At 26.0% G+C, this 25,521-nt stretch overlaps 2 protein-coding genes across 2 annotated transcripts; one reads left to right on the top strand and one right to left on the bottom strand.

Moving 5' to 3' along the window:
- Positions 1–8,656: 8,656 nt before the first annotated feature.
- On the bottom strand, positions 8,657–8,983 carry LOC145835708 (cytochrome c-like). The gene has a single exon (XM_082943412.1). The coding sequence runs from the start codon at positions 8,981–8,983 to the stop codon at positions 8,657–8,659; it is 327 nt and encodes a 108-aa protein (XP_082799538.1).
- An 8,536-nt stretch (positions 8,984–17,519) lies between these two features.
- LOC145836655 (epithelial discoidin domain-containing receptor 1-like) lies at positions 17,520–25,165 on the top strand. The gene is made up of 11 exons (XM_082944441.1): positions 17,520–17,531; positions 19,035–19,163; positions 19,515–19,608; positions 20,030–20,256; positions 21,145–21,244; positions 22,135–22,288; positions 22,602–22,682; positions 23,221–23,421; positions 24,340–24,574; positions 24,656–24,805; positions 24,956–25,165. Exons 1-11 carry the CDS (start codon positions 17,520–17,522, stop codon positions 25,163–25,165), a joined length of 1,593 nt encoding a protein of 530 aa, XP_082800567.1.
- The last annotated feature ends 356 nt before the right edge of the window (positions 25,166–25,521 follow it).

Here is a 25,521-nt window from a genome sequence, read left to right as displayed (position 1 = left end):
CCAATTTGCGAGAAAATAGGCAGTGAAAAAATTCAGACCTATTTTTCTGTATCAGATATTATTATTAGAACTATATTACTTTATTTAAACTTACATAAACTTATTCATAGCTTACACTTTGATAAAATGCAGTATAAGTAAAAAATTACCTTACCCCTATGCTCTTAATTAAGGTGTGTGTAAAAATTTTAAAAAAAAAGTCAGCAAAATTTTGGTACTGACATGTTACTTCACATCATCAAGGTCTTGGCTACGTAACTCTAGCCTCTCTCCGTTTTAGTGATTAAAATTCCAAAAGCTAATTTAGTGCATACAGAAACTCAAAACCAATTAACTATAATTTATTTACATTCAAACGTATAAAACAGAACAAAATTAACCAAAATTAACGGCAAACACCAATGGCCAAAAACTCCAAAATAAAATGTAAAAAAGAATGGACTCGAAACTTTGTTTGCTAGAAAAGGGAAAATTAATCTAGTAGAATACTATAACACCGGGTTACTTTCTTAAAAAATACTAACAATGTACGGGCATGATGAACTTTTTTTAAAGGGCTGTTAAAGCCAAATTGAAATAAAAAGTATTAAACATTATATATAAAAATGTAGTCATAAAAACTAACTAAATCCTAAAAAACTGGCTATTGTAAAAGTCGTGTGTGCTATCTTTTCAAAAGAGCAGTAAATACTTTGCTTGTTGGATAAATGGGGCAAAAGTGTAAATTTTTAAGCAGGTGATTTTTGTTTTAATGTTTTTAATTATGCGCGAGAGTTTAAGGCCATGTTTAAAAGATAATTATTATCAACAGCAACCAATAAATTGCAATTAGCAACTACTACTTAGAGATGGTTGTCAAAAGCAACTACTGCGATTTGTTGGGGCTGACCGGGGGAGTGAATCCGTTTTCGCCCTCTGACGACATCTGGTGGTTCTCCTCCGGAATCGTGATTAACCCGTACCCTGTGAACGAATATTGTTATAGCAACGCTGATTTTAAATTTCATTAAAAAACAAAAGAGCTACTTTAAGTTTTTAAAAACAAACACTGAAAAGAATAATTCCAGCATAAACATTTATAAAGTTTAATAATAAATATAACAATAACTAAAACAATTTAATAAAATAATAAATCGTAATTCTAACCAGCGTGATGAGCCTGACTGGCGTGGAATATCTGTTGATGCTGCTCGGCAGAAATGAACTGCTGCATCCTCTGCTGCTGCTGCTGCGGTTGCTGGTGAGCCGCTTGATGCGCGTACACTGCAGTCGGCTGCTCAAATTGTTACAAAATTTCAAACAAAAAACAAAAATTCATTGATCAATTTAGTATTTTTAAGTGACTAATCTTTTCCAACTTTAATTTGGTAAACAAAACTGATTATTCAGTATTTTTAATTATTATGTTTCTTTTTATATTATTATTATTAAGGTATGTATAAAATATTGTAAGTAATTAATTTTTCAGAAGTATATCAATCAAAAAAATGAAAATTTTGATATTTTTGTATGTCACTTTGGATTGAATACTTAATTTTGTAGTTATAAATTTACATTTGTTAGTAATAATTAGCTAAGTTCAAAAAACGATATAAAATAGCCTAGTAATAGCTTATAATCTTGAAAACAATCATTTTTAAAATTTTATATTAGTAATTTTCAACAACAATTCTGAGTATCAGATTAATAACTTAATTATACATGTTTTTAACTTTTTATAAAAAATTACCAATCTCTTTTGTACGACTAACATTATGTATTATAGCGGGACTCTGCATGGCATGGGTGACTTGGTAGGCTTGATGCGACTGTCCAGCCGTTTGCGTCGGTGGTATCATCAACCTTACTGGCTGTTTGTTGGATTTTTTAATTTGTTAACAGTAGTTCAGTTAGAGAGATAGTTCGGTATAACTTTTATATTCATTTTAAGGTATTAAAACAATAACAAAAAACCATGAAATTTAAAAGATTTGTTAGCTTTTGCAAAATAGAGAATGAGATTACCGTGATAATATTGTAACTCACCTCACAAGCGGACATGAAAACTTTGTCTTGAGTCATTGCAGCCTCACAGCTTCTAGATGCAGTTTGATTAGCAGCTGCAACTGGTACAGCCTGTGAAAAGGATTTTTATTAATTGTATAAAATAACCAAATTACAAGAAAACAAACCTAAGCATTCCAAAGCAGTCAAGAGTAAATTAAAGCTGATTGTAGTTTTAACGCTAATAAATCGCGCAAGATAAATTTTATATAATTCTACTTAACCCTTATAGTCTAGCCATGTTAAAAATATTTTGGCCTGGATCTCAATTTTTATTGTCGTTTTAGTTATTAAGGTTTTATTAGATAAAAGTTTATTATACACAATCAAATTTATAACAAATAATTTTTCACACTAATGTATTGTTAGCTTTAAACAACAATTAATATAACAAATAAAATAATTCAAAAAATTATATTTCTAGAACAAAAGATATATTTTTTTCAACATAATGATATAAACCTATCTAACAAACTTTAATTAAAACCTTATTTTATAGGCTACCTAGAATCTTATGTACTTATGTGCCATGTAGACTATCTATTGCTTAAGTAACATCACGTAAATCTTACTTGCAAAGTATTTTTAACACATATAAGATATTAGTTAAGTTAACAATTTTAATTCAACTAAGCAGGTATTGACAAACCTGAGCGATATTGGGTCTAGCAGGCACTATGTAGCTGGGTGTTTGAGGAACATTGACAATATTTACTTGCTCGTGCGTTGGAGCCACAAGTTGACCACAAGATCCTGGAACCTGTGGATGACATTATTTATACATTCTAAATTTTTTTATAAAATATCTAAACACTGTTATAAATATATTGAGTTTTGTTAATATTTAAAGAACTTCTACTATTTATAAAGAAAAATATTGAGCTTTTTCAAGAAAGATGACTTAAAAAGACTCTTAAAAACATAACTATTTATGGCAATATGCAAAATCAGATTATCCTGGATTCAAATTAAGCTTTTTGAGTAAAACTGATTATTAATCTGATAAAGCTATTACACAAGATTAAATCAAAATAATAAATGAATTTAATTCAAGTTCAGATGAGCAAACAATTAGTTTAATGTAAAACTACTTACTTTTTTATGTCAATAGTTTACTTTTACTATTAATTTAAAACTGTTTATTCTCTAATGGTTATATCTTATTTCTTTGAAATAGGTAAAAATCACTACTTAAAACTTTAAAATCATTTATTATGCTACATACTGGCAGATTTATTTTCTAAATTTTTGAAAATATTTTTTTTTCATTCATCAATCTCTTTTTTAGTTAATACACAAATGCTCCCACACATTGTACAAACTAACAGTAGGTGCGTTCCATGCAGGCATGTGAACAGTGTTGTACTGCTGGCCGGGATTGAGCGTGTACTGTGGAGCGTAGGTCACGTGATGAGGCTGGTACGTGGCAACGTTGTTCTGGCTGTACAACATCGTACTCTGGAAAACAAAAAAAATAATTTTTGATCAAATTACAAACAATTATGAAATTTCACCAATATGGTTTCTTAGTTCCATAATCTACAGTCAAGTTAAAGGATACTACTTTTTTGAAGCCCCTTTGAATATGTAAAATATAACATCCAGTGCAGTTTTTAATTAAACTAAGTTAATTTATATGAGGGACGCACCTGGGGTTGCAATTGACCAGCAATGACGGGTGGTTGAGAGAAGTAGGTGATTCCGTTGTTCTGGTTCGTGTACGAAGCATAACCAGCCGGATGCATAACCCAGCTAGATGGTGGTACTTGCACGTCTGTGAACACAAGTGAAATGTACTTTATACATTGTTTTATTAATATGACTTCTTCAGATTTATTTTTCTTATAGCATAGTTTATTAAAGATACTAAATACATTCTGAGTGAAATATAAGAATTGAAAACAAAAATTTAGTGGTTGTTTTTATTGTTAAAGTATTTATTTAACATTACTTTTAGATAATATAAAACATAAAGCCAACTTTCTGCCTTGGGAAAGCTTAGCTGCTGTTTGCGCACTGCTGGGCCGATGTTCAACTTTTTCCCTCCCAAGTACAATGATTCTTGCTGTATATAAATAAAAAACCAACTGATAACACAAATTAGACATTTCATAATTTAATTTATCTTGTATAATTAAAAAAACTGCTGTACGATTACAAACCAGAAACACTAAAACTAGAAATTTTCAAATCTAAAAACTGTTATTGTTAACTACCATTTTTAAATTTACGTCTCATGAAACTAAAGAGCAAAACAAAAGTACCTGGTCTCTCACTTTGTCTGCATCTTCATTTGTGTCAAATGTTACAAACCCATACCTTAAAATTAAACAATATGATAAAAACTAGTCTGTTTTTTTTTTGTAAAAAATCAACTAATTGATATCTAAATAAGTTAACAGCTTTGTTTAATTAAATGTATTTATATCAGTTACTAATAGAAATAATCTTACTTACGAAAAGTTCACAAATTATTAATGAAATTCCAACTTTGGCTTACTAATATAAATCTAATAAACTTATCAAAAATAACAAAATCCAATAACTATATCAATACAGTTTCGAAACTTAGAATATTTGAGACAAACTTTCTTTGATTCTTTTTTATCAGTCTAAGTAATTAACCTTCCTTTGAAAATATACAAAATATGCTTTCGACTTTAACTAAAAATAATATAAGCCACGTATTTTAACTAATTACCACAACTGTGGTATGTTAATAACTACATAAAAGCTACGAATAAAGTAAACATACATAATTAATGTTAATGTACTTTTTATAATATCTCTAAAAATTCTATTAATACTTTCAGTTGAACAGAAGCAAAAAATGAATATCAGGTTAATTCATTTAACTACTTGTCCTCTTTTACGTTGTAGTGATTGTCTATTACAGTTTAATACGATTTAAATTCAGACAGACTTTGCTATTTTTGATTCAAACTCTTAACTAGATAATTTTAAAGAGTTAATGATTATTAAGGGCATAGAGGGGTAAACACCCTTTTTTGGTTTTTGATCTTATTTTGTATAGTTTTTACTAAGCTATAAGATGCTTTTTACAGATTTTAAAAATTCAAATTAATTTTTGAGATATAGCCGGTCAAAGTCGGAGGCAACAATAGGTTCCTTATGGGAGGTGCAAACTAAAACAGCAAATAACTAGAAATCACTAAAAATCTATCTCCTCCTACGTTTTTTGAGATAACTACCTCAAATTTTCAGGAAATGTTCCTTGATATATTTAGAAGATTCTGTCGGAACAGAATTTGAAAAAATAAAAATTTATAAATTTATAACAAAAAAACTTAAAAAAAAACTGTTGCTTTGTTGTTTATTTTTTAAATAAAATTTCTATTTTTTATTTTTTTTGAATTCTGTTCCAAAAAATTTTTCTAAATATATCAAGGAACATTTTCTAAAAATTTGAGGTAGTTATCTCAAAAAACGTAGGAGAAGATAGATTTTTAGTGAAATAGTCTATTTTTGCGTTTTAGTTTGCGCCTCCCATAAGGAACCTATTGTTGCCTCCGACTTTGACCGGCTATATCTCAAAAATTATTTCGATTTTTTTAAATCCGCAAAAAGCATTTTGTAGCTTAGTAAAATCTATATAAAATAAGATCAAAAACCAAAAAAAGGTGTTTAACCCCCTATGCCCTTAATTCCTGTTGTGTTAAGCTTGTATATGTTTCTGGGCGATTATATATACATGAGTTTACATCTTCTTTTGAAACAGATCTTAAGTTCATTTTTAAACTTAAACACAATTAAACAAGAGTAGAAATTTAACTTAACTTAAAATTATATTCAAACATACGTAATCTTACATAAAAAGCTATTTTTGGGCATTTGTAGATTATCTACAAGATATATAAACTTTGTTTTTTTTTTGACGATTAGGTCTAAATATTAAAACTTTTTCCCCTTTTTGGCCATTATTTTCATTACCTAAGAAAAACTATTAGACACTATTAAATTTTTAAGCCTGCTTCTTGTGGTGTTTCCAGCATGTTCATATTATATTTGTTCTTATTTAATTGAAATTAAAAAAATTAGAACTAATTAACTTTTCTTTGTACCATTAATTAGTTTATGATAACTAAATAGATTTAAGTTTGAACAATGTCTCTTCAATATAATATCTTTTACAACTCAAAATCAAAGTGTTTAGCATTTGCATTTTCAAAATCTGCGCATTTTTTTTTATATGTGTGTTAGATATTGAATATATTAGCAAACTTGATATATATAATAATTGAAATATATATTTTTATACCATTTTTAGATGAACTTGACGCCTTAACCAAACTTAGTAATTATTATTAAAAGGCTAATTAAACCCGTTGATTCTTAGCAAATAAAATAAAAACTTAATTTCAATTAACTACTACATTATGAAAATTTTGGTAAAAACAGATATATGTAGGAAAGTAAGATTAAATCACTCTCAATTAGAAAATTATAAAAATACTAGTTAATTATTGTGATTCTAAGATTTTCAACAAGTTAAAAAAGAATAATTAAGCTTAAATCGCAACAATTCTGTCTTAAACTTTAGCATAAAAGTTCGCAACTGAAAAAGTTTTAAATTACATTTACTTAGCATTAAAATAGTTTTTATTTATAATGGCTGTTAGGATAACTTTGTGGTGTCATTAATTTTAAACCGTAGCAAGAAAAAAGTAAACTATAACTCAAACTAAAACTTAAATATACAAAACTTAAACTTTACCAAGCTCTGTAGTAAAACCCACACAATAAAGACTATGTAAATTTATAGAAAACAATACTGGATAAATTAACTCATTGACACAGTAAGTAAAATAACGATATATACTACTAAATTCTAAAATTCTCTGGAAAAAAAAGGTGAATTAAGAGCTTATAATAAATTTAATATTACTACAAGTTTATAAGAAGTTAAGTAATTTTTTAATAGTTAACTAGCAGTAAACTTTTTTTTTAATGAAAACTTACTAAACATACGAGAAATATTTAAACTTCTCATTTATGTTTATATCTTTAAGCTAAACCCTTAAATAACTTTTAGAAACTTCTTCTAAGATTCATCAACTTAGCTACTAAAATAACTGAAATTACAAAACAATCTTAAACTTAAATTATCAAAAATCTTACATGTTGATATTATCTTACTTTTTAATATTTATATACTCTAGTTTTTTATTAATTTATTACTTGAAAAAAAAATGTTTAAAAGGAAAACATATTATTTCAAGCATTATTTCTTTAAAAAAAATACGAAAATTCTATAGTAATTTTACACTTAATAAACTTAAGTAAACTGTCAATAATAATAAAAGCTAAAGCTTATTAGAATATAAAAACTTAACTGACCCCTTTGAAACCTCAGCACGGTCTCTAATTATTTTAGTATCTCGTACTACACCAAATTTACAAAAGTATTTCTGTAAGTCCTCTTCTTTAGTCTGTTATTACACATAATTAAGCTTTCCTTTTTATCAATAAAATGCAACTAAAATGAAAAAAAAAACCATTTGCTAGTTTTTCAAACAATATCAACAAAAGTTCTCACCTTAAAGTCAATGCCCCCAACAAACACGCGATTTGGTATGACAGTGCCGTACCTGGGCACGCTGTTGCTCACTTGCTGGGCTGCTGGCTGTGGGAGCTGCTGTACTTGCGCGGCTTGCTGAGGAGGGTATGCTGCGTGGGTCGCCACCGTTTCAACTGCATGCTGTTACAAACAAGTGGAAATAAAACTTGCTGTTTAAATACATAAGACACTAATTATGCATTAGGAAGCAATTTTGAACAGTCTTTAATATTGTCTATCTACAATACTTTTTTGATTATTTTGATTGTTTAAAAAAAAGTAAAAGACATTTAAAAACTTTATTAGGAGTAACAATGATTTTTAAGTAGTAGGTAAAACCAAACTTTATAATTTTTTTCAAAAACAAAATTTACATTATTGACTTACTTTCTAATATTGATTTAACTAAATTAACTTGTAAACATAATAGATTCATGAAAATCTTACCATTGTGCTGTGCTAGAGTCTTTATATAGAATTTTAATGAAAAAGAAGGTTCCTTGGTCATCAAAAATCAAACTGAAACAATCAACGAAAAGAAACCAAAAACTGTAACGAAAAGAAAATAACCACAAATAAAGGTGTGAAAATTAAATTCAACTATTCCATATACCTATTGAAAAATGTATATTTTAAGCATAAAAATTTAAGTTTAATTACTCTGTACCATTGCATACTTAATTTAAATATTCTTAATAGTCAATAACTTAAACCACAAGTTTTTTGTATAAAAAAATTGTCTAATATTGTAAATTTTAATTAAAACTGTCTATTGAAACAATTAAATGATGAAGACAAAAAACACCAACCTGGAAACAAAAACTAAAAGGTAGCGCGGAAACCTTAAACTACTTACGGAGCTTGTAGCCCAATTGTCTGCAATAAATACTTGTAATAAATATATTGGTTTTACAAAAACTTTAAGATTAAGCTTACAGACTATTCAATACAAAACTACATAAAACATCATACAATTAACACTTGGTAAAGTAAAACAGAGTTTTTAAGTTCTAATATTGATTATTAGCTCATAAACTATTTGCATGTCTTCAAAAATGCAATGAGGTCAGCTCTTTCTTGGGCTTTTTTAAGTCCTGCAAAAACCATTTTTGTTCCTGGTATATACTTTTTAGGATTTGTTAGATACACTTCTAATGTTTTTTCATTCCACTCAATACCTTTCTCCTTGTTAGCTTTAGTGTAATCGTAATTTGCTGCTTGTCCTGTTTTTCTTCCAAAAACGCCAGCTAAATTTGGACCTTGTTTGTGGGATGTTCCTTCGTAGTTGTGACATTGAGAACACTTTTGTTTGAATATTTTCTGTCCCTTGCTGGCATCACCTGCTTTTACTTTCTTTCCCATTTTTACTAATTTATTGTACTAAAATAGTGTACAAAATTTAAGTTAAAAGGTATTAATTTTTGTTTAATGTTTTGATCAATCGCATATTCAAAAATCTTATTTTACATAAACAAAGTTTCTATTTTTACTAATATATAAGTTACTTAATCCAAAAAATCACAAAAAGGTAGCAAAGATATTTTTCAAGTTAATGATACATACAATTCTTTACCTATACTGTAATTATATTAACAACTAAATCATAGAAAACTAAATACTCTGTGGCTATCATATTGTAATCTGAATTTGAACTGCTAACAATCTTAAACTTTAAAATTATTCTATGTACTACTAACCTTATGGAAAAACTCAGAAGGAACTTTGCTTTAAAAGTAAGATATTAATATTGCTACATGGTTGCCAGTTTTTTATGGAAAAAGCCAGCCTGTTTACCAAAAACTAAACTGAATTACATCAAGCTAACCTGTGTTTGACCAGACTTTGTAGCTTATATGAGTCAAAAATAAAAAATAAAATTACTACTTATATGCATAAAAATACAAAAACTAAAAGAATTTGACTTATTAAAATATTTTTTATGAAAAAAAATGTTCATAAAAACTATTCTGAGATTAATAAAATATAGCAAAACTAGCCTCACTCAGCATAAGATATTAAGAAATGCTCCAATTAGACTGAGTTGGCCTGAAGTTTAAAAAAATCAAACTAGCCTGAGTGTGTCACAACCCTGTATTATTGAGTTAACTGCATACACAAATGTTAATAAAATAAGAAATTTAAATGTTTTACTGCATTATGCTACAAGTATCATATATTTTTTAAGTTAAGTAAGTAATGCATCAAAAATATACTCATCTACTTATTACAAAATAGCATATTTATTTATATAACATATCTGCAGGGCTACCTTTTTCTTAAGCAAAAAGCCTGTGACTAAAAACTGGTTTGGGAGTTAAGATAAACTATCCTGAGTTGATAATTCTGTCTATTTATAAACCATTAAACAAATGAACTAATTATATTGATAATCAAATAAAAATTTCTTATTAAAAAAAATAATCTTATAGTCATAAAAATAAACCTTAGAATAAGCAAAACAATTCAAAACTAGCAAAAGTTTTGCAAAAATAAAAACGTTCAGAGAGTTTTTAAAAAAACCTGCAAAAACATGAGTTGGTGTAACTATAAGTTTAAAAAGTTTTTTTTTATATGACTGAGTAACCTTATAACTGATTATTATAAGATAAAAATTTTTTCACTAATATTAATTAAATCAAATTTTTACAAAACTTTACAAAAATCAAAATTTTCAAATAATAATATATCAAACTTTTTACACAAGTTTTCGAGATACTTACTAATTTTTAAAATAAAAATGAGTAAGTATCTTGAAGTATTGGAAAATTGAGATGGTGAAAAATTATTATACCCTGTTAATGTTTAAAAATATTATTGTAAATAGTATGAAAGTTAAAAATTCTTGACAAGTATTTTTTGGAATGTTTTTAAATATTACACTAATAGCATGTTAAAAGTTGATAACTAAAAAAGTTAAAACAACTCTTTTAAGATTTTTTTAATCAAGGATGTTTACAAGAGTATCTATTTATAGATATTCAGGGAACTTTCTTTATAAAATTGTGTTAGAAAATATTTAAGAAAACTGCCATTAAACTTTAAGTAGTTTTAATTAACCATTTTAACTTTTTGTATTTTAAGCTGTTTCAAGAGATTAATTTTCCTATCTTTCTGGTTTTTAAATTAAAAAGTTTTAACAAAGCTAAGGATTAGTAATAGAACATTATTAGACATTAAATATGTAATAAAATAAAATTATAAAATGTATATTTTAACGCAGATTTCTACACACTTTACTGCTCAATATTTTTATATTGATACTTCATTCTTTAAATACATTTTAATTTTCATTCTTAGAGCTCACTCACTACTTATGAAACTTAAACTACTGACACTTTATTGAGCATAACAATATAGTAACATTAGAACATTTTCTTTAAAATTGTTAAATGTCTAAAAAATAGTGCTTTATCAATATATTATAATACTACCAGGGCTAATAATGTTAAATTTTATTACAGGGAAAGTCTGGATGGCAAATGTTTTTGGCAAATTTTCTCCAGGTTTTCAAAAGTACACACTTTTGGGTCTATTTTAAGTTTATGAGCGATCAAAGTCGGTGACTTTGATAGGTTCCTTATGGAAGGCGCAAACTAAAAATGCAAAAAAAGATCATTTCAATAAAAATCTATCTCCTTCATTTTTTAAGCAATTTTGTTCAAATTTTCACAGAAAGTGTATTACTAAATTTTAATTAGATTAAATGCAGGAATTTCTTTAATTTTAAAAAATAAAATTTTTATTAAAAAAAAACCACCTATTTTTCTTGTTTTTTCTTTATCTTAAATTTTTATTTTTTAATATTTTCACAATTCCAACATTCAAAGTCTTCTAAATTACAAAAGGAACGTTTCCTGAAAGTTTGAGGTCTCTAGCTCAAAAAATGAAGAAGGAGATAGGTTTTTAGTATTTTTTTAAATTTTCTAAGAAAATTGACCCTGAAAAGTTTGCGGTCCATACATTTGTCTCGGAAACTTTTTATTAAAAGCACAATATCTCAAAAGTTAAATAATATTTTTTAATTCTATAAAAACTGGCTTGTAGTTTCTACTTAAAGCTTTCATATAAGATCCAGTGTTATTTTTAGTAAAAAAAATGTCAGACCTCCCTTTATGCCCTTAAGTTTAATGTAAAAAAACTGTGTTAAATAGTATAAAAACATTGAAAAGTTACTGTGAAGCTACTTTAAATGTTTTATTTAATTAAAAAATTGTTTGATGATGACAAAGAAAATCATTTTTATGGTAGATTTTTTACATCAAATATAAATTTGTCTACTTATCATGTAAAAATTGTTTAAAATTTCAGGTTTTTTAGCCTAAATTGTCAATTCCAGGTTTCCAAGTTTTTTGGCAACCCTGGAAAGTCCTACTAATAAAATAGGAATACTCCCTTAAACTTACATTAATATTTTACTTGCTAAAATTATTGAAAAGTCAGGAAAGAGCACATTCTAAGTTAAGAAAAAAGTTTAAATGAAACAATGGCATAGTTATTATATGAAAGCAGGGTTAGTCATAACTTTTAAGTCAACAAACTGTCATGAGTCATCTGAATTTTTTCAACTCCTAATTATTTACACTTCCAAATTAATAAAAATCAAGTTCTTCAATAACATTAGTTATATACAAAATATTGAAACTAAATCTCAACAAAAGTCTGAAGTTTTTGTCTGGGAATATTTATCTGGAGTTTTTTTATAAAATACAAAACTAATTTAGTCAGCCTGAAACAACATAAATATCCTGATTTATCATTAGATTTCTAAAAGTTACAAAAAGTTTTAACTTTGAATTGTTATGCAACACAAACTTAAGCAACTACAGGGTTGCCACTGGTATTTTAGAATTTTCTTCCAGGTTTTCTGAAATTCATCCAAGTTTTTTCAAGTACATGTGTTTGGATCTACTTTTTGTTTTAAGTTAAAAAATATATTTTTTAAGAAACAAGAAAATAAAAGGGTTTTTAGAAATGTTTTTGGAAAGTTTTCTCTAGGTTTTCTATTTTTCCTCTAGGTTTTTAGAAGTACACATTTTTTGGTCTATTTTCAGTTTATAGTTAAATTTAAGGTAAGAAACTGTGTTAATTAGTATAAGAACATTTAAAACATACTATTAAGCTACTTTAAATGTGTTTTTTGATAAAAAGATTTTGATGATCACAGAAATTTTTATCTATATAATAGATTTTTTGAGTCAAATCAAAACTTTACTACTTAACATGTAAAAATTGTCAAAAATTACAGGTTTTTCCAGGTTTCAAGGTTTTTTGGCAACCCTGAAATAACCAATGAAGAAAATAAAAGAATTAGACCATGTGACAAAATCTTAAATTATTTTAAACGCTTAAACTAATTCTGTGGACCTTAGGATTTTAAACTATTTCTAGTCTCAACAATCACATTAAAAGGTTGTCACTCTTAGCAAGAAACAACCTAAAAATTTATAAAAATATGAAAATTAGCCAGATATTTGAATAAAACATGAAACAATCTTGAGTTTCTACAATGAGTTCAAACAAGCCTGAGTTATCCTGGGTAGCACATGTGGAAACTTGGACTTGGTTAGATTTTGTTAAATTTTAAAAATTTAAAGATAGTTTTAACACAGACATTTCAAAACACTTCTACTGATAATTTTACATTATTATTTTGTAATATTTATGTATTAATTAAATACAGCTGTGAGATTGTCTACAATCAAGACAAGCTAACTTCTAATATCTACATAGAATTACATATTTTTATCAGTGATTTACGCTTTAATCAAATTTTATTATTCATCAAGTGATTTAAATGTTGTACATAGTTTTAGGTATTTTATAATTTATCAAGTGATTTGAATATTGTAAATTTAAATTGTATAGTTTAAAAAACTTAAGCTGCAGAGAGATTAGCTCTGACTCATGATCTAAAAACATAAATATTTTTTTTTTTAAATCATTACAGATGTAGTTCTATCTTCTGAAAATTAACTAAATTTTAAAAAGTAAACCAACTTAATTTGATCAAGTATAGTGTAAGTTCTAATATAAAAACATTAACCTAACCTTTAAATCATGAGTTCAATGTAGAAACAATTTTAGCTTATTTTCATAATTCTTCAATGGTTCTTGTAAATTTTAACTTATAAAATGAAAGAAAATTTTGGACAACATTATATAACTATCTGTTGTATTCAATAAACGATTCTATTTACAGGGTTGCCACTCGTTTTTTCAAAAAAATTTCCAGATTTTTTGATTTCTTCCAGGTTTTTAAAAGTACACATTTTTGGGTCTATTTTTAGCGTTAACAGGGTTGCCACTTGTTTTTTCAAAAAAATTTCCAGGTTTTCCATATTTCTTCCAGGTTTTTAAAAGTACACATTTTTGGGTCTATATAGGATATAATATAAGAAACTGTCTTTAATAGTATAAAAACATTTAAAAGATACTGAAAAGCTACTTTGAATGTGTTTTTTATTAAAAAATTTTTTGAAGATGACATAAATATTTATATGATAGAATTTTTGTGTCAAATTGAAATTTTACAACTGAAATTGTTAAAATTATAAAAAATTTCAGGTTTTTTAATTAAAATTCCAGGTTTTTCCAGCTTTCTTTTCAAAATTTCTTAAATTCCAGGCTTTTCCATGTTACTTTAGCCTAAATTGTCTAATTCCAGGTTTTTCCAGGATTTTCCAGGTTTCCAGGTAAAGTGGCAACCCTGTGTTAAGTTAAATTTAAGGTAGGAAACTGTATTAAGTAGTATAAAAAGATTGAGAAGATACTGTATAGCCAATTAAAATGTTTTTTCTAATAAAAAAATTTTTGGTGATGAAAAATTTTTTTATCTATATGATAAATTTTTTGAGACAAACCAAAATTTTACTACTGAACATGTTAAAATTCTTATAAATTCTTGGTTTTTCCAGGTTTTTTTCAAAATTTCTTAAATTCTAGGTTTTTCCTGTTTTTTTTACCTAAATTGTCAAATTCCAGGTTTTTCAAGGATTCCAGGTAAAGTGGCAACCCTGTCTTTAGTTTTTGACAATTTAGGTTTTAAATTTTGTTAAACATTAACTTAACTAATTTTTTTAAACACAACAAATTTCCATATATTTACATATTAAGACCAAAACCCAGTGGTCAACACATATACAATAATAGACAGAGTTAAAGTATATTTTAAAGATTATCTTACAGAATTTAATGATAGTAAAAATACTGTAAAAATTATCAAGAAGTCTTAATTAAAAAACTTACTCTTTAGATTAAGCTTAGAGGTATTATTTAAACAGTAGCCAAAAACTTCATTAAAAAGAAATTTAATCAAAATAACTATACTTAGTAAATTAATTTCACAAATACTATTTGGAACATATAATAGCATGTCATTTGCATTGGAATAAACTTTTGTCTGGAATATTCTTTATTTGAAATGTAAACATACAGTGGGCTTCCACAGTAAGAAAACATGTCCTTGATGTGTTTCACTTTTTATTTTTAGATATTTGAGAAAATTTATGAAAATTCAGGCACTAAAATTTCAAAACTTGAAAGCTAACTTCATCTACGCGACAAAACACAAAAGTGTATTTTAAAAACACTATTGTGCTTTGTTTATAAAAGTCTGTTTCTTTATTTATCTTAAAGATTTATTTTAAGATATTTGAAAGGAAATCTCTATATTTTTTTCGTTCTTGTAAGTTTTTTTTTAAGTAATTTATTTGAAAACTTTAATTAAGTTTTTAATAATTTCATCGTTTTTAGGCATAATATATAATTTCTTTTTAATTGATTAAATACTACAAATTTAATTTTTCTCATTGACTAACTTTTAAATTAAAACTAATTTCATAAAAATTAATACGAATACTTTTATAAAAAATAATTAAAGTTTTCATTTTTTAATTAAATTCACTTAAAAAACAAAATAATTTTGAAATATAGTTTACAAAGTTTAGTACTTTGACTTTGAAAATTGATAAAAAAGAAATAAATATTAAAATATATAGTTTAGTAAAAAAAGTTATTATTGCTGCAAAAAAAAACAGTAAAAGTTTAGTCGTTACATTTCAATCTAAGCATAATATTAAAACAAACATAAGCGCTTCAAAAACCTAAAAACTATATTACTAACACTAATTTTTTTTACGTCAAGTTCTTATAAAATATTTAACTATTTTTATAATTTCATTTTATTATTTGACTTATCGTTTGCTTTTTTTTTTTATTGTTTATAACCTACTTTCGCATACATCTTATTCTTATATCTTTTTACAGTAAGTTATATTTGCTATATTTTTGAATTTTTTTACTCTTATGCTTGTTTTTTTATATATTATTTAAGAATTTTGAATATTTGGGTTTACAGCCATTTTTAGAAAATAATCAATTAAATATCAAAGAATTAATAAACTTTAGTTTGTGCTAAAATAAAACCTTACGCCCAGTTAGTTTTTGCGAATAGTTTTTGAATAAAAGGCAAGCCTTAGCTTAGCTTAGATCATAAATATAACATTCTGTAATTAGTCATACCACTAGCTAGGTTAAAGTTTTTTATCTAAAAATTTTTACTCGGCGATAGTAATAAATAGATATATATGAAACTTTTATGTTTTTATACAAAAAACTATATAAACTTACAAAATGGTTTTTAACAAACCACTTGTATAATTTGTTAAGTAATAATAATTAATAACTTAATAGTTATTATTAGAAAAAAAAACTTTTTTCATATTAAATGTTTATAGATATCTTTTCTAGAAAAAAAACTATTTTAATTTTTTTAGTTAATTAATCTATAAATATGACTAATTAAGTGTTATGTGTATAAAAAACAACAAAAGTATTTAATTTAACGAACCGCATCTAAATAAGAAACAGTTTCAGTTACAAATTTAGTCTTTCTGATAAATAAATGTACTAAAAATAAATTGTGAGTTATTAGATACATTATTAAAATACTTTAAAAGCTGTAAAAACCCGCAAATGGTTTAAATATAAAGGCTTACTGTTATCAAATATTGTAAATTATAAGTGCTAGAATTTTAGTAATGCGTAAATCTAGCGTTTGTATTGCATAGCTTTTTCAACTTAGATCGTCAAAAGTTTCGGTCAAAAAAGGAAATGTTTTAAGATAGCTAAATTTGAAGGAACTTCATTAACAACCGCACAGCTTTAAAAAAAGTGCTAAAAGAAAAGTTCTTTAACGAAATTACAATATTTTGTCTTTTTAAGTAGGCAAAACGGGCTAGCGCTAAACTTATCATAAAAAGGATTTTAGGCACCAGAAATGTTAAAAAATATCACCTGAAAGCTAAAATTAAAAAAAATCTATATGATTATGTAAAAAAAACTGTCTAAAAGTTAATTTTTTTAAATACGCTAAACTTAAATTACAATTGAAAAAGCACATTTTAATGTAATCGTTATTAAGTAGGACGTTTTTGTTAAAGTAAATAGCTAAAGCTAAAAAGAATGTCGCGGGCCAGAGTCTTTTGGCGGGCCGAATCCGACTCGCGGGCCTACGCTGTCTATCCCTAGTTTTAAAAATTTGTTTTGTACATTATGAAATAAATAACTTTGTTTTTAATTACTTATTTATAGTTTAAAATTATTGATAAGCATTAGTTTTTGTTGTTTGTTTTAAACTTACTTCTCAGTCAGTTTAATGCTGACAAAATTGTTTTACTTACCTTGAATTTTGTTTTTGTCAGTTTTTTCTAAAAAATTCACCTATTCACAATGTGAAAACATTTTTATCTAAGGTATATTTAATCTTTCTTATAGTATTTAAGGTAATTAAAATTTATAAAAGATTACAAATTTTTAGCAAGTTTAACATACTTTTAAGCAGAGTTGCATTGATCTCAAATCACAAGTATATCAATTATAACGAGAACTAACATGATCTATGCAAACTCAGGTAATTTAGTAAAACAAGTAAAAAAATAAATATAAATAGTTTGATTTAGTGATTGGTACTACTCCTTGTTTTGGATGTTAGGAAAAAATGCTTTAATTTAAAGTAACAGTCAACCAAACAGACTAAATAACTTTATATAGTATATAATATGTATATATTTAATTCCTTGAGTGCGCATAAAGAGTTTATAGTGAATTGTTGTGTAAACCTTAAAAAACTATAAGATCTCTGATTTAAACTGATTTAGGAAAATTTTAGTGAACATTTGCTTTAACAAAACTTAGGTAAACACTGATATAAAAGGAAATACATTAAAAAAAAAAACATAAATCTTCAAAACTAGTTTTCTAATGTAGAAAATGTACTGCTTTTTCCTTAATTTAAAAACTAAACTAGATGATAAAGCTAAAGAATAAAATAAAAATAAATATTTGTTTAAACAACATATCAAACTTCTTAAAATCTTTTTATAAATATTAAATTTACATGTGTTCAAAATTTATTTAACTATAAACTTTATGTTTATTGAAATTTATCTAAAGGTAGCCTAGTAGATTATTGGTATGCTAATAAGTGTACTAAGTTTTGTGCAAAATATATTTGTATAGTTTAATTTTTACCCTATGCTATAAAAACTTATAACTTTTTTAAAAATTGACTATAATTTTATTATGATTTACTAAAGATCTAAGTAAATAAGTGCTTATTTTTAAACGGAATTTAAAAGAATCGAAATCAATGTTTTAAACCAATATTTTTTTTACTTTTAAACCAGCGAATAGTTATGAACAAAAGATACATAACTTAAAAAAATACAAAAATAGTTATTTTGGTTTTTATTTCATCGGAAAATTGTTTAAAACCTGTAGTATGTCTTAAAAATTTCCGGTACTTTTTATTACACTACAATCAAATTTTTAAAAAAGTAGTTTATTTAAAATAAAAGTATTTTTAATATTATACTGAGCACATTAAATTTTCTTTCCATCATATGCTGCACAGTATTTAAAATGTTGTAGATAACTGCTAAATAGGAAACATGTTGGTCCTACTCTTAGTGCTTTACAATAAATTTTTCTAAAACTACAAATTAACTTATATTAAGTCCCCTGTTTTAGTGTTGTTAAAACTTTTTTACTTAGACTAATTTTCAAGCTAGCTATTAAAACTCACCACAAACAAGCACATAAATTTGTAGTTTTTCTTTAGTTGCTTATCTGAAAACTTGGTTTTTATTTTTGTTTCATACTAAAACTAGTTCTAATTAGTAATTGCTATTTTTAAAGCTTCTAAGCTTATCAGAGCTATCATTAAGCCAGTGTTAACCATTCTTCGGTGTTCAAAAAAGGAGTAAATAAAAAAGTGAGGTAACAATAATTCTTTTAGAAATAAACATCACAAACAAAATCAGCTTAAGTTTTTTTATGCTAGCAAAGCTATATACTATTTAAATATTTTGATTTAACTTTAAAAACTAAAACTTGTTTTTTTAACTTATACCAGGTTCAACAAAATGAATACTCGCAAGTAGACTCAAGGTTTGAAGATATAACAATACTTGTAACATCTGATGATGCAGAAAGAAACATAACTAACACTTCTTACGATGAAGAAAACTCAATATACCATGAAGTAAAGTTGATAAATGTTAAACTAAAACAAAATTATAACTTAATTTTTAAAGATAGCAACACTTTTATATTAGCTAATTCTACTAAACTAAATATAGAAACTCAAATTATTTAACTTTTATTTTTCTGAAAAGAACATAGAGTTTGTTTTATAATTTACAAAAATCTATGGTAGTTATCATGATTGTAGGAAAGGTTTTTGCTTAATTAAGTAGTAACAGTATAGTTTTTTTTTCATTAAAATGTTACATTACATTTTCTTGTTTCAAGACTATTTAATTATAAAAGTTTTATTAAAATACTCTAGAAGTTTTTGTTGTACTTCTTTTTTTCTGACTTAAATATATACAAGGTAAGCAACCAGCAGAATGTGTACTTACTTCCTACAAATACTGTAGATGCAGATGATGAAAAATCTTTCAACACACTACTTCCAATACTGAACCGTGAGTAAAAGGTTTTTACTTTAATGTAACATGTAGTGCTTGTTTGAATAAAACTGTTTTTGAGCTTTTATATTTGTTTAGCGGTATTTCTGTTCAGTTAAATTGATTTAATAAAGTCAGAGTATAGAGTTTTTTTTTTAATAAATATTTAAAACTTTTCGTTTAACAGTATTTTTACGCCAGTAAGTATTGACTATTTAAATATAAAAACAAAAATATATAATTGACAATAGGTTAGTTTTTTTTATTTATTTTATTATATTAATAAAGAATAAATTTTAGAAATAACAATTTACTTAAAAGTTTATGTTTTTTCTATCTATGCTTTCATTTAAAAAACGTCCAAAAATGTAAAAATTACTAAACAACTTAGATTAGAAAGCTATAAAAACTATTTTTAACAGAAACATTACCACAAAAGGATCATACCTAAATCCAAACAGCCAAACGATGAAAAGTTTAAAGCAAAATGACGAAACTGAAAAAAGTGAATTAGAAAGTAGTGAAAAACTTAGTTTTAAAAAAGAGTCAGTGAAACGCAAGTATGATAAGCTTTCAAACAGCTTGAACAATTTGATTGGTAACGAACTGACTCCATACGCTCAAGTTAATATAGAAGACGATGTCAATGGATTTTTAGATAATGAGGTATTTTGGTTGTAAATACTTTGATGTAAAGTTGTAATAGTTTGCCGTAAAGTGTAAATGTAATTTAAAATTGAAGATAAGAACATAGCTAATAACTTTATAATAGTTAAAACCTATAATGTTTTTTTTCAAACCACTAAAATATTGGTAATATATATTTTACAAAACTTTTTTTAAGTATGATGTTTTAACTATCCCGATTTACTTATAATGTTACTTATACGCGCGATGCTGGTTATTATCTGACTCCGTGCGCGTTATAAGTATTTATCGGTGATGTTATTTAAATGTTTAGAAATGACTTAGCTAAGTTATTTAGCTAAGTCGACTTAATGAATTGCAAACTAAACTTAGACTATCTTTTAAGCTTAGTTTTATTAAATAGCTAGATTGTTAGAATGCTTAATTAATTGTATATAAAGAAATCGAGTCTAGAAACACAAACTGTATTAAAATGAATATACACTGCGATAACATGATAACAAATATACAAATAAGCTACTGCAATTCACAAGTTAATATAAAAAACAGTCGCCTTCGTACAAGAAGTACGAGGCGAACACAATCTTTTGAAACAATATACTATCAGTACAAAGGTAAAACTAGACTGCCGCGTCATGCTAAAGCAGTTCGAGAAGTAAACAAAGAGATAAAAAGTCCCTGAGAAAACTCTCTAGAGCCCTTTTTTATTTAAACGCAATGTCGTTACAATGTTTAAATTTACTGTAAAGATTTTTGATTTTAGTACTTTAGCAAATATGAAGAATGAACTAATTTGAAATAAAAAACTACTGAAAAAATTTAATGTGTTACAGATTGTAGAATACATTTGAGTTGGTAAATCTTTTATTTAATATATTAGAAACATAAATTTTAAAACTCTTTTAGAACATGGCATCACAATATGCAGTACCATGGGACCAAGACAAGGACCCGAAATTACTTCAACTTCTTGCATCATCGAGTTGCGAAGATTTACTTAAAGACAGTTAGTTTAACGTAAACTATTATCTAAAACTTTACTTTATTTGTTTTTTTTTTCGTTATATTCTATCTTCAAGTACATGGGTTGTTTAAAAAGTAGTATTTATTACTAAACTTTTTTTTTTAAACTTTTTGTTTTAAGTATTACGAGAAGTAACAAAATTTATAATTTATCTGTGTTTTCTTTCTTTTACCATATTAATGTATTTAGTAGATAACATTTTTAAAAATTTAACTTTGATGTTTTTCAAACTTTATTACTATTTATCATTGTATTCTATTTATTACTGTTGTTACTACTAGTGACTTTCTAATTAAGACTTTATTAAAACTTTAACATTTTATCTATTGTTTATGAAAAAAGGAGATTACTCTATTGTTAAAAATTAAATAATACAAGTTTACAATAATTTGAATTTTACATAAAAGATTATAACTTTTAAATAAACAAGCGAATAAGTTTGTTGAAGTTGTATAAAGTTAAAAGTACTTCAATAAGAAAAAATAAGTTTTGCTGGGTTAAAATACTTAAACTAAGAGTAACTTTTAAATTATTGTTTTTGCTGGAGAATCTTATTAAATAGTAAAGTAAAATATTTTTTTATAAGGTACATATAGTATTTTACGCTTTGAAAATAAATCTGTGTTAACTTGTACTTTTTCTAAAAATAGCTTTCAAAAGCAACATTTCTATAGTTTTTTTTCAATCAAAATGAATTTTTTATACATACAATAATCTTTCTAATCTTAAAAGCGATTTTTTCAATAGTTTAAATTAAGTTTAAAATAAGTTATGTTTTCGATTTGTATATAATCAAACGTATTTTTTTAAATGCTTTGTAGAAACCTCAGCTCTTGAACTAGTTAAAATAAAAATAACTTCTTAAATTAAAGCTTCGTCGGGAGTACAATGGCCGGACGATCGGCTGAGGGGAATGGAATTTCCGCGAAGCAAGCTGACATTAGTGGACGATTTAGGCAAGGGACAGTTTGGAAGTGTACAGTTGTGCAAGGCTCATAAAAGTCTTAGAAAACTTGGCGACTTGAGGTTTTTTAGTTGTTTTAACACTTTTTTAGTTTATTTGTTTTGAACTTTGGTGTGAACTACGCTGTCAGAGTTTTTGACTAGTAATATACATAATTTTTGCACAAATTATTTAATTACGGTATGTATTTATTTATCCAGTATGTTATTTAGAGACTATATTTAATTAGCTGTGTTCGTTTTATCTTTTTTTTGTATTTGAAATACTAAAAAAATTAGTACAAAGTTATTCAAAAAGGCAAATAAATAACGATAGTAATACTCTTTTGTTTAATATGAAATTTAAGCAGTTGAAACAACAGTAAATTTTTTACAGTAACATAGAAGACTGCGACGAAGAGGGAAATTTGTTTGTTGCTTTCAAAACTGAACTTGAACATACCACAAAAGATGAAAAGTAAGTTATATTAATTCTAAACAGCTTTTTATTAGTGGTTAATTGACTACTAATGTTTAAAAAAAAGTGACTACTTTATTTTATAAGATTTATAGTAAGTATTTATTTTCTAAACATAAACTATTCTTATTTTCATCAATTAGTTAATTTAACTAGTTTAAGAAAAAATACAAACAAAGAACTGTATCTCTAATCTAAATAGTAAAAATAAAAATAGTAGATTTTTTCCTGATTTATTTTAAATTTTTATCTAAACAATAACCACGAACACTTATGAACTTTCTGAAATACTCGTGATAAGATTAAAAACTAGTAAACAAAGACAAATGAAGTTTATAAATAGCAAATGAGCTTACGTTTACTAGTTTTTGGTTTAAACTACTGACCAAGCTGTCTTTTTATGATACAACTTTTACATATTTAGGCTTTTCTACCAACTAATTACTACTAATTAAAACATTTTTGTTTGACACTTTTATCAAACCTGAAATTCAAACTTTATAAATTTACACTTGAAAACTTACTAATTAAAAAAAAGGAACAACTTCCTAAAGGAGATTAGGATAATGTCAAGGTTATCGCATCCGAACATCGTGCGGTTGCTGGCTGTTGTGACCACAAGTGAGCCGTTTGCCATCATAACAGAGTACATGGATAAGGGAGATCTGAGTGTTTACCTGCAGGATTTTGAAATTGAAGCACCGAACGCGCGAGACGCAACCCAAGGAAACTTTATTAGGTATTTTTTTAACAACTGTTATCACCCCATTATACTTGGTGAAAGATTTTTTAACTGTTAAAGTTGTTAACTTTTGTTTTTGCACAATCTTTGCTGAGTATGAAAAAGTGTTTGATGTAGCTTATAATGTTTCTTTATATTTAAGTTTATATTTTTGAATAGTTACTGTTTAAAATATGTTTATATAGTTTACGTGTTAAAACAGTTTTAAACATTTTCAACAAAGTACAATAAACTTTTTCCGAGGAAAATACAGCACCGTAAAAATGATTAAATGAATATATTAATTCATGTAGCTTAAACAGCTATTTCGGTTTTTAGACTTCAAGTATAAATATGTTTAAACATATTAGATTAAAAGCTTTTAAATAAATTGTGTGAATTAATGCTTAAATAAAATTAACATGAATAACAAAAATTCGTTGTTCTTATTACCTAAATAAAAGTACTTTGATATGCTTTTATTGAATTTGTATAATTTTATATATATACATCTCGTATACCTTACTAATTACCAGGGATAATAACATGATGGGGTGCGAAGCTGTTTAAACTACCTCAAAATTAATATTTTTTATATTTGTTTAATAGATTATGTTAAAAAATAAAAAAGTTTTAAATTAGGTATTCCCAAGAATTAAAGTTAAGTTAACTTTATTTATGTCAAATACTTGGAAGTAGAGGTAGAATTATTTTGACAATTCATAAAAAATAAGGATTTTTGTGTTTTTGAAATATTATGACAGGTGTTATTTATCTTATTTAGAGCAATAGCTCGTGCCCAAATGCTGAAAGTTATGTTTTATATCTTTTAAGAATCTAATAAGGTTTATTGTAATGTTGATCTTTGTTAGAGTTTTTTTTTATCTTACTAGTCTTTTGGAAAGGAACAAATAATATCTTTGTCATTTTCTTCAGCAACACGCGTCTCTTGAACATCATCATGCAAATAACCAGGGCTTGTGAGTACCTCGCGTCGGTGAACTTTGTGCACAGAGACTTAGCAGCAAGAAACATTTTGATTGATCGGAATGAGCAGATACGCTTGGGTGACTTCGGAATGAGCAGAAACATGTATTCCAGCGACTACTACCGGATAAAAGGTTACGAAACCTTACCAATCAGATGGATGGCCTGGGAAAGCGTTATGACGGTTAGTTAAAGTAAATGTACTTAAGAAGTAAAAAAAAAAAATTAAATATTCTATCTAAAAGTGTGTAAATGTTATATAAAGAGGAAGTTTAGTTCAGTTTCAGATGTTTGGTCGTATGCAGTAACTATGTGGGAAATATTTTCCTTATGTAAGCTCAAGCCCTTTAACAAACTAAACAATCAAGAAGTTATTGAAAACCTGAAGAAAATATACATCAAGATAGAAAAACCTGTAAGTTATATAAAAAAAATTGAATAAACTGATAAGTTAAACTTATTTAAAATTTTTTTCTTATTTTTTGTGAAAAGTGTTCTTGAACTTCCTTGTAGTCAGTCTAAACAAAGTGTAAATATTAAAACTAAAAACAATTATTCTCTAAAGGCTCAGCTGTCTCGACCACGTAGGTGCCCACTGAACATTTACAAGCTCATGCTGAAGTGCTGGCACAGAGAAGAGGAAAAGAGACCGACTTTCAGGGACATTTTGTTCCAGATGATCGCTTGGAAGCAGAAAAGTTGGGACTGTGACGTCACTATACCCGAGCATCCTCCCATACCGCTGCCAAGAAACGCAACTAAACAGAAAACGTGAAGTTCAAGTTGTTAGATGAAGAGACTTGATGATTAAAAGTTAAATGAGCCATATTTTATTAATTGAAAATTTACTTTTGTATTATAAATGTTATTTTTGTAGCTACTCTAGCTTAACCCAAGAGACAAAATTGACTGAAGAAGAAATAAACTTTCAAAACAAGTATCTAAATTAATTTAATTAAAAAAAGTATGTTTTTTTGTTTTTAATCATTTTGAAATGTAAAAAGTTTTAATTGTTTTATGAGTTTATGAAAAAGTTGAACATTAAAAATGTACGGATACTATATTTGATTTTTAAACAGTCCTTTTTTTAATACTGTAACTGTATTCAGAGCTAATTTTTTTTTTGTTTGT

The sequence above is a fragment of the Thalia democratica genome, chromosome 5, assembly GCF_965202585.1.
Source record: "Thalia democratica chromosome 5, ktThaDemo2.hap1.1, whole genome shotgun sequence".
Classification (NCBI taxonomy): Eukaryota; Metazoa; Chordata; class Thaliacea; order Salpida; family Salpidae; genus Thalia; species Thalia democratica.
The sequence above is the reverse complement of the archived record's forward strand: the minus strand, read 5'-3'. Positions and strand labels throughout refer to the sequence as shown.